Here is a 12961-nt window from a genome sequence, read left to right on the forward strand (position 1 = left end):
AAACCAAAACCAAAACCAAAACCAAAACCAAAAACCCAAAATAGTTATATTAAACCAGGAAAAAAAAATCAAAATTAGGGAAAATAAACCCATTTTAAGCCTAATAAGCGGTCTTGTTTGAATGATGCTGGATAATCTGGAGTGTTCCTTGAAATTCAGTAAAACCAAGTACACCAACGAGTAGAACAACTTTTTGTGAACATTTCTGTTTATTTTCACTTTTATTAAAAGTTTTACAAGCATTTTAAAAAAATATTTCAAAAACGCATTCTAATCAGTCGTGTGCATTGGGCCACGCCCATTTTTCTATTTTCAGCTTAGTTCTTTTTTTCTTCCAACGCTCGTTTGGGTCTGCTTAGTGCTGCCAAAATTAATGAAATTTTGAGCGAACACTCACGGAAAGTAGCATTTATAGAGAAAGTTTCCTGGCAACACCACAAGCGCTGCTGGTGGTGTTGGTGGCCACCAGAGTCTCGGCCCGAAACTTCAAACACGAACAAAAGCAGCGAACCGAAGATTGGCAATGACGTTTTGGAATTTTGACAGTTTGGAACGCATGAATTACCCCATTATCGGTTTCCCGCATGGGTGATGTGGAAATTGTTGCACATGGTTGAAGTTGGGAATTTTGCAACTTATTTTAATTTATGCTAAATTTCAAAATTTAAACATGAATCTACAGCGAATCGTTGTAGAACTAAAGATACACTAAAGGTACGATGATTTGATGTGCAATCTTTATCAGAATCGCGATAAAAGAGGATTAAATTGAAAAATAATAATAAAATAAATTCTGGTCTAGAATTTAACGAAATTGTGTCTGTTTTGTAAGACTTAATGTTATTGCACAATGGTTATAGAATTTTTTACAAAAAAAAAGTAATTTTTTCGGTTCGTCCACAAACAATCTTATGTTTGTAAACAAACGACGCCATATTGCCAATGTTGTTCGGTAGCTCATATCAGGCCATCGCCGGGGCCCTGGTGGCCACCCTTTGTTCTTTATTTGCCTTCGCTTCTCGCTCGGTTTTCTTCAGCCTTCGTTTGGAATGGGTGGTCAAAATTGAAACGTCAAAAGACATAGCGCGTTTGTTTTTTTATGGTGCTTGCTAATTATTCACATTTTTCGGGATTATTTTTCAAGTGAGTGACTAAGTAACGGTCAAAAGAACATATTGCCGGTAGTTGGAAGCAATTTTATAAATCGTTAGCGCAAGTGAAATGATATTGATGGCGACTTTCGTTAAGCAATCAACCTCTGATCTTGCGTGTGGATGTGTGTGCCACCAAAATGATGAGAAATGGTCTCGCAAAATAGAAATTATGATCAAAAGTGCATTAAATTTGATCTTTTTGGCCAGTGAGTGGCATACATTTGCGTGCTTACTCGAGGCGGTGCTGTTGCTGGTAAGTTTACAGCCTAAATAGTATTTTTGGAGCTTTAATCGAGCATCAAACTCTCCATATGACGAAGATAGGTGTTTGATTAGAAAGGGTATATTTCCCCTATGTTTGATTCCTTCACTCGACCAAGCATCTTTTTAAATAAGCAAAAGAAATTAAATTAAACCCGAACCCTTATTATTTTGATGACCATAGAGTCCAGGTTCATCGTAAGATACGCCATTGGAAAGATTTAAGGTCCATCGATTATCAAATCCCTGTTTAATATTAATACCAATAAGACAGAGATTTATTGTTACAAGAAAAGCGTGAGAAAGGCATAAACCATGTAATTTGCTTTGAAGACACCAAAATTATCAGAAAATTCACTCAAAAGTTACAGCTGTTTGAATATGTACGTACCATTTTTGTATAGAGAGCTGCCAAAATTGTATGGAGACTTGTATGGGTGAACCAATGACACAAAATAGCTTCTTTGGTCATAGGGAAGGCCCCCACAAAGTTTGAGCCAAATCAAAAAATACAAAAAATAAAAATGGTCGAAATCGGCCGATTTTGTAGAGAATTGCTCATATGTGAATATTTTCAAATGTCAAAATAGTGATTTACATTTGCAAAAAAGAGACAATTTATTCGGTATAATTCAAATGTTAGACGTGTGAAAATAAAGAACAAATTTTCAGAAAATTTAACATCAAAACATGAAGAAACCTCAACTAACTTGACTTTATAATGCTTGAAACAGAATAAAAATCGTTACCAAAGTTCAAAAGCCACCTCGAGAGATAACACAAAAAAATAAAAGTGCTGACCGGAAAAGTTTTCCCCCAAAAAGTTGAGACAAAAACATCATAAATCGTGACTGTTTTCATCTCTAACTATAAATTCCTGGCCGCTGCCGCTGCTCACTGGAATTGGGCCAATTCTTTTCCCATTTTCCTCCCCTTCCACTGCTGGCCGACGAAAAAGAACGACGCTTCAAAAGTATAAATCCATCGTCCAGCAGCCGAAAGAGAACTTTTCCCGTTGGCCAAAAAGCAAAGCTCGCGCGCGTGGAAAAGCACTCTTTGGGTGGTGGCGGTTTTAAAGCTCTTCACCACAAAGTGGTACAAGTGGATTTTTGTCACACTGCTGACTGAAACCAGTTTGCCAGTTTGAGGGGGGAGGGAGCAGAAAAACGCCACAAATTCCTTCATCCAAAAAGCAGATAAATCTCTCAGTTTTGGCCGACCGGCAGGAGACGAGACAACCACCGAGCTTTTTTTTGTGTTGTTTGTCTCGGCCAAGTCTGGCACAGAAGCCAACCCGAAAATTATTTGCCGGAATAGAGGCAAGCCACAAATCCGATTTGCTACGTTCCGAAGGGTTCCCCTTCCTTCTGGGAGAGCTGGCAGCTACCTTTTGCTAGATGAAGATGTGGCCAAGAACAAGATGTTGGGAGCGTTTCGGAATTTCAGGGGAAGGAATTTTATTGCTCAATTTATGGCCGTGTCAGTGCAGGTAAGAAAGTTGCATGGTGGGATGTGACAAATTAGTGTTTTATTTTTAATTTACAATCATGGACACTATTTTTAAATAAAAATACTGAACTTTTCGGACAAAATTTAACTTTGAATGGCTATATTTTGAAAACGGTGCAAATTCGATTTTACTATTTTAAGTAAAAGATTTCTTTTTGCAAAAAATCACTATTAAAAAATATTAAAACTCGTCGGCAAAATGTTTGTCTTTGCTTCTGAATGGCTTAAACATGCAGGGTTTTGTCCCCTAAAACATAAAAAAATAACCAAAAGTTGAAAAATACGGATTTTGGGAAATTGAATTTTTAAGAAAAAAAGTTAGTTTAAAAAATCACCAACCACCACCGTTTGCTTATTTTTTCTGAATATTCCTCTTCAGCGATGGAAGAATCATCATCAAAAGACAATCATTTGACGCTCATCAAGAGAAAAACTCGGAAGAGAACAAAAATTCACTACAACACTTGAGGGTGACGATTCTCGAAATTTTCAATTTCCCGGGAATCGAGAGTTGAATTTGACAATTTCCCGGGAATTCCCGGGACCCGGGATTTTTTTACTATGCCAATAGTGCCAATAAGTTGAAAAGAAAAGTTATAAATTTGTTTCTTTTCAATGAATTTAGTTACAATCAATTCTAATTATTCAATGAAACGTTAATTTAAGTACCGTAAACCGGGGTGACTTTGATAGGATTTCAATTTGTTCTTGGAATATTTTCCAACAGGTAAGGTTATTCTCAAGATTATTATTTTTAAAACATGTACTGAGGTAGGCCACACAAAGTCCATGAACAATTTTGAAAAAAAAGTTTTTCAATAGTGTTTAGAAAAATATTTACGTTTTAAATTCTTAGTTTAAATTCCGGGGTGACTTTGATAATCATAGTTTTTCTTGTTAAAGTCATATCATATCAAACTTTATTTGTACGTTAAATCTACCATCACTAAAGTAGCTTATATAGTTTTTAAGAAATAAAAATCAATGTTAATATTAAGTTAACTAAGTTTATAAGCTTTTTAAAAAAATACATTCAAATTTTAGGTGAAATTGTTGAAAAGTCAAAATTTTGCCTAAAATTCGTTTAAACTAGTTTTGTTTGTAAAATTATCGATTTATATTGCATTTTACACTGAATTTGAAGCACGAATCACAAGTTATCAAATTTTACATGAAATTTGTTCAACTGAAATTGCTTATAAATTTAAAGATTTTTTTTAAATTTTGTTTCAAAAACACATATTATTTATTATTTACAAATTTATTTAACCTTTAAGCAGTAGATAATTGTCCAAGAAATCCGAAAATGTATTCCGTTTCCGATTCAAAAACATGTTCATTGAGAAAATCATGACACTTTGAGAAGTTTAAAATAATGACTTTTATCAACATTTTCTTCACTGTAGTTAACTAACTTTTTATACTTTTAAAAATTTTATAAAAAGTTCTTCTTGAGGTACTTTGAACACTTCTCTACCACAGTCAGTACGATTCTAAACCATTCCGTAAGTATTTTAATTGTATTCTTCAATTCGCGTAAAAATCGCGAACCTATCAAAGTCACCCCGTTTTACGGTAGCCTCATTATTTTGAGGAACTATTTCTCCCTTTTAATTTTGTCTTAATCTGCAAACAAAGGATCGTTTCTTGAGCTTTTTGGGACTTAAAATTGTAGTTTAAAATGTTTACGACACTTCAATCACACTGAGTGATTTTTAAAAGTTGCACAAACTTGTTGCATGAACCTGTTATTAGATTTTTGTGAAGTAAAAAAATAGTTAATATATAATTTCCCAGTATTGGGATTTTTGTAATAAAATACATAAATACTCAAAATAATTATTTAAAGTTGTTTTTTACTTCTTAAGGTCAACTGTACCGTAAACTGGGGTCAATCGGGACACATGGGGCGAATTGGGACAGCAGTTTTAACCATGTTGGAGCACAATATTTTGATTTTTCTGGTTGGTTTCGGTTAGAACAGACTCAGGCCAACAAAATGTGTACATCCATTTCCAAATTTAAAAGCTTTAAGTGCTCTAAAAACGGCTGTCCCTATTCAGACTGTAGTCCCGATTCACCCCAGATTACGGTACATATTTATTGAAGAAATATTTACAGTTATCAGGAAAATCCGAATGTTCACAATTGGCGGAACATAACCTTACTTTTTTTTAACTTTACAAAAAATATCAGAGTATTTGTTTCTAAAATATAATTTAATATTGAAGTTGATGCAAAATGACTTATTGGCATCAAAAACTTAAAAATAACCTTGATACAGCGAAATTAACTTACTTAGAATTAAAAAAGACTAAATTATGAAGATTGCTTTGCTTGAGAGAGGATACAAAAATTGAACTTATCTTGAAAAGGCTTTCCCTCTTAGAAATAATGAATGAGAATAATTAAAAAAAAAACTTTGGATTCCATTCTGGGGGGCGACTGCTAATTACGCTTTAAGGCAAATTTGCAGGTCCACATTTTTTTGGCTTCTCTCAATTATAGTTTTTGGAATCTTTTACACTTTTGAATAAGAAGATTAGAGGAGGGTTAGTTTATTCGAAATTTAACATCGAAGATATAACATTCAATGTTCTAAGCAATTTCGATTTTTCAAATGTTTTTCTGATTAGTTTATATAATTTTGCTTCGATATTTATAAGTATAAAATTTCCCGGGAGTCTCGACCAAATTTCCCGGGAATCGAGAGGTCCAAAAATGATCGATTTTCCGGGATTTTTTTCCCGGGAATTCCCGCTCGTCACCCTCTACTTGCAGGTGAAACGCCACACAAAAGATCTGTCACTTTTTGTAGATGGTGTGAAAACAAAACGAAATAAATAATTTAAAGTGGTGCTAACAAGGAATATCACCAAACATCTTCAACTGATTGATATTATTCGTGAAGTTCGGGAGCGATTTTCTTTTGCGTGATTCGCCTCCTCTTTCTTTCCCGAGTGAAGGAAGTTCGCAAGCGAAAATGATTTTTTTGCAATTATGCCATCCCTGATCCTCATCTATACCTACAACTTTGTTGAAAACACCAAATCAATCAAATAAAACCAAAAAATCTTTGAAAAGTTACAGATTTACGTACCATTTTTGTACGTACAGCTACCAAAATTGTATGGAGATTTGAATGGGTGAACCAATCACACAAAATGGCTTCTTTGGTGATAGGGAAAGCTCTCACAAAATTTGAGTCAAATAAAAAAATTCAAAAAATAAAAATGGTCCAAATCGGCCAATTTTGTTGAGTATTGCTCTATGTAGATATAATTCCAAACTGATCGTAAAAATATTTCTAAAATTAAACATTTACTTGCTTTAATCGCGAAAATGGGAACTGTATTGTTGTATATGTTTGATGTTAGTGTGAAAAAGAACAACCCACTAAGTTTAGTTTTATCGGTGTGCTTACTGCTTCAAACCCCAGAAACTTTTTTGCAGCTTAAAAGTTTCCTTCGCACAGGTTCAAAAAGGTAAACCCAACGACTCCGGAGAGCACCAAGTCACCAAAAGCCCAAGATTATACACAAAGTTATTCTGATACCCTGGGAAAGCTGCTGGAAAAACAAAGGACTTTCACCTCACCCCCAACTCCACTCCTTTGTCTTCTTTGCGTATAAATCTCACACAAAATAAGGCAGATTTTGTTTCACTTCCTTTTTAAAACGGTGTCTCCCAGTTTGGCCTCAAGATGCTCCCGTTCGGTGTCTTCTAGCTCGCAGTCTCTAGCTAAACACTGATGTGAATGATAAGAAGCACCGCTCACTTGGGACGATTTTACAGTTTTTCTGAGAAGAAAGAGAGAAAAAAATAGTAAGATACAAATCCTTTAAACTGCGCTGCCTTGTTTGAGTCCATACACACACAGCTTTCATGAAGCACTTTCCACAGTAAATCCGGCAGGGATTTGGGGGTGGTTTTACCGTTGAAGGGCGATTCGGTGTGGATTTGTTCAGATAAATCATGTGGAAAATTTAAACAACGGCTGAACTGCTGAAAGCGGAGTAATTTACCTGTGAACAGTTGGATTTAAATTCAATAATCGATTAATGATATTTCACCGAGATAATAGCTTCCATTTGGGATTCTTTTTTCACGTGCGGACAAAAATGAAAAAAAGTGCAATTAAAATAATGAAACGGTATTTATATAAAGGAATAAAAAAGACTCATTCCAATATTGCATTTAAAATATGTGCAATTAATGTCGAATTCAGATTTCGAATAAAAGATCAGAGATCAGAGTCTTTTGAAGATTATTTTCAATGGTGTTAAATAAGCCCTGAAAGATTCATAAAAAATGTGCTAAATTTAACTGGTCAGTTTGACAAGCCAATTGATGTGGAATTCTGGACTTTTATTTATTAGGTCCTATAAACTAATGTAAACATTGAGTGCAGGCTTTTCACACCTTATGTCAATGTCCATCGGAGTAAGTGGGATACACTCAATGTTTACATTTTTTTATAGGACCTAATAATAAAAAAATCCATAATTGATTAAAAAATAGTCTTACAAAAGGGTCATACAAATTTCAAAATATTTGTATGACTCAATCACAATCCCTAAACATAATGTCCCCCCTGATAACGGCAATATTATTTAAAAAAAATTTTTTATTCTTTTCAGTTACGAAAGACTGTTTAAAATATGACATTATTTTCCGAATAGCACTAAAGGAAAGAATTAGAATGATATTTGTAAAACTGATTTATTATAGGCATGCCCAGTCAAGTTTGATCTTGTTCAATCATTTGTATTTTCTACTTTAGTTTTATTTTCAAATATTCGAATAATAAAACTTAATATAAATATAATAATTCAGATAACTCAAATGAAAATAATAATTAGACAAAAACATTATTCAAAACAAACATAGATGTTTTGCTAACTTTTGGCAGGAGCATGAAATAATTCACAAGGCTTAGTAGTTTTTCACATTTTCAATGTCCACGGGGACCGTCAACTAAATCATGAAATTTTGATTATGAAATGGACTTAGTTTCAAGATCAAAATTCAAAAATAATATTGCAAAGTGCAATTCATCAATCCTGAATAAACCATGTTTTCATCTTTCATATTTCTTTTAGAATTCCAGCTTCAAAATAAATGGTATTCAAATTGTTAATACATGGAATAAAAATATGATTAAATTTATATGTTTTCTGAACACAGCTGAGCAATTCACTACGAAATCGGTCTTTTTTCTTCAAGTTTAATTTTTGTATTTTTTAATCCGACTGAAATTTTTTTGGTGCCTTCGGTATGCCCAAAGAAGCCATTTTGCATCATTAGTTTGTCCATATAATTTTCCATACAAATTTGGCAGCTGTCCATACAAAAATGATATGTGAAAATTCAAAAATCTGTATCTTTTGAAGGAATTTTTTGATCGATTTGGTGTCTTCGGCAAATTAGTAGGTATGGATATGGACTACACTGGAAAAAAATTATACACGGTAAAAAAAATTTGGTGATTTTTTTATTTAACTTTTTATCACTAAAACTTGATTTGCAAAAAAACACTATTTTTAATTTTTTTTATTTTTTGATATGTTTGAGAGGACATAAAATGCCAACTTTTCAGAAATTTTCAGGTTGTGCAAAAAATCTTTGAGCGAGTTATGAATTTTTTAATCAATACTGATTTTTTCAAAAAATCGAAATATTGGTCGCAAAAATTTTTCAACTTAATTTTTCGATGTAAAATCAAATTTGCAATCGAAAAGTACTTTAGTAAAATTTTGATAAAGTGCACCGTTTTCAAGATAAATCCATATTTAGGTGACTTTTTTGAAAATAGTCGCAGTTTTTAATTTTTTTAAATTAGTGCACATGTTTGCCCACTTTTGGAAAAATTTTTTTTTGAAAAGCTGAGAAAATTCTCTATATTTTGCATTTTCGGACTTTGTTGATACGATCTTTAGTTGCTGAGATATTGCAATGCAAAGGTTTAAAAACAGGAAAATTGATGTTCAATATTCAATATTACGCCCTTTTAAAATGTTAGTCTTGGTTTACAAATTTTGATAATATTGTTTTTGAAAAGATCGGAAAATTTCACAAATGTTTCATATATTAACATTGAAAATCGGACCATTAGTTGCTGACATATCGACATTTAAAAATGGTGGGCTGTTTGGGTGAGACTTAGAAAACATCAATTTTCCTGTTTTTAAACCTTTGCATTGCAATATCTCAGCAACTAAAGATCGTATCAACAAAGTCCGAAGAAGCAAAATATAGAGAATTTTCTCAGCTTTTCAAAAATATTTTTTTCAAAAGTGGGCAAACATGTGCACTAATTTAAAAAATTAAAAACTGCGACTATTTTCAAAAAAGTCACCTAAATATGGATTTATCTTGAAAACGGTGCACTTTATCAAAATTTTACTAAAGTACTTTTCGATTGCAAATTTAATTTTACATCGAAAAATGAAGTTGAAAAATTTTTGCGACCAATATTTCGATTTTTTGAAAAAAAAAGTTGGCATTTTATGTCCTCTAAAACAGCGATTCTCAACCTTCTTCTAGGCTGGTACCCCCTGCCATGTAAATCAAGTAGGCCCGGTACCCCCGTTGAGAATCGCTGCTCTAAAACATATCAAAAAATAAAAAAAAACTAAATAGTGTTTTTTTGCAAATCAAGTTTTAGGGATAAAAAGTTAAATAAAAAAATCACCAAATTTTTTTTACCGTGTATAATTTTTTTCCAGTGTAGTCCATATCCATACCTACAACATTGCCGAAGACACCAAATCGATCAAAAAATTCCTTCAAAAGATACAGATTTTTGAATTTTCAAACATCATTTTTGTATGGACAGCTGCCAAATTTGTATGGAAAATTATATGGACAAACTAATGATGCAAAATGGCTTCTTTGGGCATACCAAAGCCACCAAAAAAGTTTCAGTCGGATTAAAAAATACAAAAATTAAAATTAAAGAAAAAAGACCGATTCCGTAGAGAACTGCTCATATGTTTTCTGAACACAGCTAATAAAATATTATCGATGATCCAAATACCGATCTATGATTTATATATTTATCTCATTTAACGGAGTTTGGATGTAATATTGACTCAGAGAAATTCGACTGTATCTACTGAATATTATTTTGACAAGAATGTTTGTTATTATTATGACGACTAATAAAAATTAACTCATATGAAAAATACTGAGCAATCTTAAAAAAATAACAAAATTATTTTCAGTCAATTAAAAAAAAATGATTGAAAATCTTTAAATAAAACAATAATTCTAATGATTAAACATGTGCATATAACTTAGGAAAACAAAAAAAAAATCATACATTTTAATTTTTTGATAGAAAAATAGCATCCTAACCTTCGCTTTTCTGATTACTTGATGGCTTAGCATCATATTTTTTTCTTAGTATTATATACTATTACATTGTAACATGAAACATTATTTAATGGTTTATTTTCCTTAAAATTATTGTTATGAATATTTTTATGTGTTTAAATAAGCTATTACGCTTTTAAGAAAAACCAAGCTATTTTTTAATTGTGGAATTCAACTGTGAAATCCAGGAAGAGAAGGGTTCAGGGGGGTTGATGAATTGTGAAAATTCATTAACCCTAGCTGAAAAACATTATGAAAAAACCAACAAAGTTGAAACTTATATGAAATTCAAGCTGTTCTAAGAGTTTTGCTAGTATTTTTCAAAATGTTATACATGATTGAGTTAATTTAAAAATATTTTCGTTAAAACTTATAATTTTGAAAACTAATGATTGCAAACCGACTTTATTGGTGTGCAAGGCATCTTCCATGCCTTTTTGCAATGAAATGTTGAAATTCTGGCTTGTTATTTTAATGTTTTATTGTCGATCTCGACCAGAACAGAGGGACGAAACTGGACAAAAAATATTGGCATCGACCTAGTGATCCAACAAATTAAAAGTATCATTCAAGTTAGATGGGATTTCGACCAATTGAATCTCTAAAGAAGAAACGCAATTCCATGACAAAAAAACAAAAAAAAAGCCACACCGACTGTGTGTTTAACACATCCATCAAATTGTTTAACGCTGAGTAAATAAAGCACTGGCAAGTGTTTTCAACAAAAAACAAAAAAAGAAACCTTCATAACTAACTGCTATTATGCACTGTTTGCTTCCGACACAGGTCCTCGCCATCCAGGCTTTGTATCAATCGAATAAAATCCAATATTTACTCACTATTTGAACGCTCTCACCTCTTCTCCTGAGCTTCGAGCACACCGTTTTGCACAGAACGCCCAACCAAGTTCAGCCTAACCAAACATCGAGCCAATATAAATAAACATTCGAGTGTGGTTGAATCGGCAAATAAATTTAAATAACGTGTCACAGTGGACAAATATCACATTCGAACGGACACTCCCCGCAATCCCTTTCGTCCGGTCGATCCTCCTCTGTTTGCCGGTGATGTTATCAAATCTCGCAAAAACACACAGAGTCGTAGATAGATGCTCGAAGTACGGAAATTTGTTTTTCTGATCAATCTGTGTGTACTTCTGAATTGCAGAAAAACCAGTGGAGTGTTTGGATTCGTTTATTTTAATGCAGAACTTTTTGGATGCTGTGGTATTAAATTAAATACTGATTTCTGATAGTGATCTAAATTGGCGATTTCTGATTGAAACTTATCCATCAGAACTGCTGTGATTGGGGTGAGCAAAAATAAATTGAAAACGGGTTTAAAATAGTAGTTTATGCAACAAGTTGCAAAAAGAGGATTTTTTCAGCACGAGTCGTACATTTATCCAACGAGGTTCACCGAGTTGGATAAATACGACGAGTGCTGAAAAAATCAAGTTTTGCAACGAGTTCCATACAACATTTTTTGCAATTCCGAAAAACACCCATTGAGTGAAATTTTAAGTCAAATTTTCATGTATTTTGTCAATAAATCGTTTAAATCAAAAAAAATGTTGAAAATTGTTACTTTTCGAAACAAGTGCTGGAAAGTTCAACTTTTCAGCACCCATTTCAGTGCTGAAAAGTAGAACTTTTCAGCATTTATTTTGAAAAGTGTTGCTATTCGATTCTGTTATTTTTGGTACAGAAAAGTAGGCTATTTCGTCGTTCAAGAATGACAGGAAAAGTAAGTAGTTTCACGACGGAATTGCAAAAAGATCCATTTCAGTTATTTATTCACTGAATTTGTTTGGTTACATTTCTTTCGGATAAGCATCAGTAACGAATCAGCAGGTGGTTTAATGCTTGGAACGACGAACCTCCGAAGCCTGCCGTGAAAATAAGATGATTTCTAGATTAAATTTTCAAAACAACCTATCCCTCATGGGTTTCCTATGCAGATAGGGCCTTTTGAAAATTCAATCGAGAATTTGAATAAGTTTATGAGAACTTCAATAAATTATCCATTTAAAACGTGTTTACCCTTGACTCTTACAGTTTACGTTGATGAAATCTTCCGGAAGGAAGTGATCTTCGCAGATGTAACAGTTTTTCGGAGGGTCATCGCGTTCTGTGAACGCTTTCCATTTATCACAGTCCCTGAATGGATAAAGGTGTTAAATTTTTGGTCTTGTATTAAAATCGTTCAATCCTACCTGTACTTTGCATTGCAACTGAAAAAGACTTTCGAGCCACCAAAATACCCGCTGTAACAATCACGGACACTGCAACGTCTGGAACACATTGTTGACCAACATTTAAAGCCCGTTGTGAACCAACCATTGAATGACAGTTATGAGAAAGAAAAAAATCAAAGTCACGGCCTACTTGATTTTTTTGAAACTTGATTTCTACCAAGGAACACAGAGCACTCTGTGGCTGTGGAATTGGTGTCGGTGTCGGTGGATTCAGGTACTTTTGAGGACTCGGATTCGGATTTGAAGTCAGAAAATTCTGAGAAGCCGGAGTCGGTACTTGAGTCATTGTGGCTGGAGTCTAAGTCGCGGAATCCTGAATGCTACATAGAAGTTTGAGACGATTTACTTCATGTTCTTAAAAGCCATTTTTTTCTCGATCAAAACCGATAAGGATTTTAAATTC

At 33.2% G+C, this 12961-nt stretch overlaps 1 protein-coding gene across 2 annotated transcripts; it reads right to left on the reverse strand.

Annotated features, from left to right (window-relative positions):
- Positions 1–12072: 12072 nt before the first annotated feature.
- Positions 12073–12673, reverse strand: LOC128093597 (uncharacterized). Of its 2 annotated transcripts, none has more exons than XM_052711035.1 (3): positions 12517–12673; positions 12357–12460; positions 12073–12189 (listed from the first exon to the last, which is right to left on the reverse strand). In XM_052711035.1, the coding sequence occupies exons 1-3, from the start codon at positions 12603–12605 to the stop codon at positions 12137–12139; spliced, it is 246 nt and encodes an 81-aa protein (XP_052566995.1). In that variant the 5' UTR covers positions 12606–12673; the 3' UTR covers positions 12073–12136. The 2 variants fall into 2 exon arrangements, with proteins under 2 accessions (XP_052566995.1, XP_052566994.1); XM_052711034.1 differs by having other exon boundaries at positions 12344–12460; positions 12517–12669.
- Between the last annotated feature and the right edge of the window lie 288 nt (positions 12674–12961).

Source organism: Culex pipiens, chromosome 3 (assembly GCF_016801865.2).
Source record: "Culex pipiens pallens isolate TS chromosome 3, TS_CPP_V2, whole genome shotgun sequence".
NCBI classification, from domain to species: domain Eukaryota; kingdom Metazoa; phylum Arthropoda; class Insecta; order Diptera; family Culicidae; genus Culex; species Culex pipiens.

Excerpts from the sequence above, each read along its gene's own strand:
- LOC128093597 (XM_052711034.1), bottom strand. The coding sequence starts at position 12,605 with ATGTGTTCCAGACGTTGCAGTGTCCGTGATTGTTACAGCGGGTATTTT. Across the intron at positions 12,461-12,516 it reads AGTTGCAATGCAAAGTACAG|GGACTGTGATAAATGGAAAG; the intron begins GTAGGATTGAAC and ends TTATCCATTCAG. Across the intron at positions 12,190-12,343 it reads GTAAACTGTAAGAGTCAAGG|GCTTCGGAGGTTCGTCGTTC; the intron begins GTAAACACGTTT and ends TTTTCACGGCAG.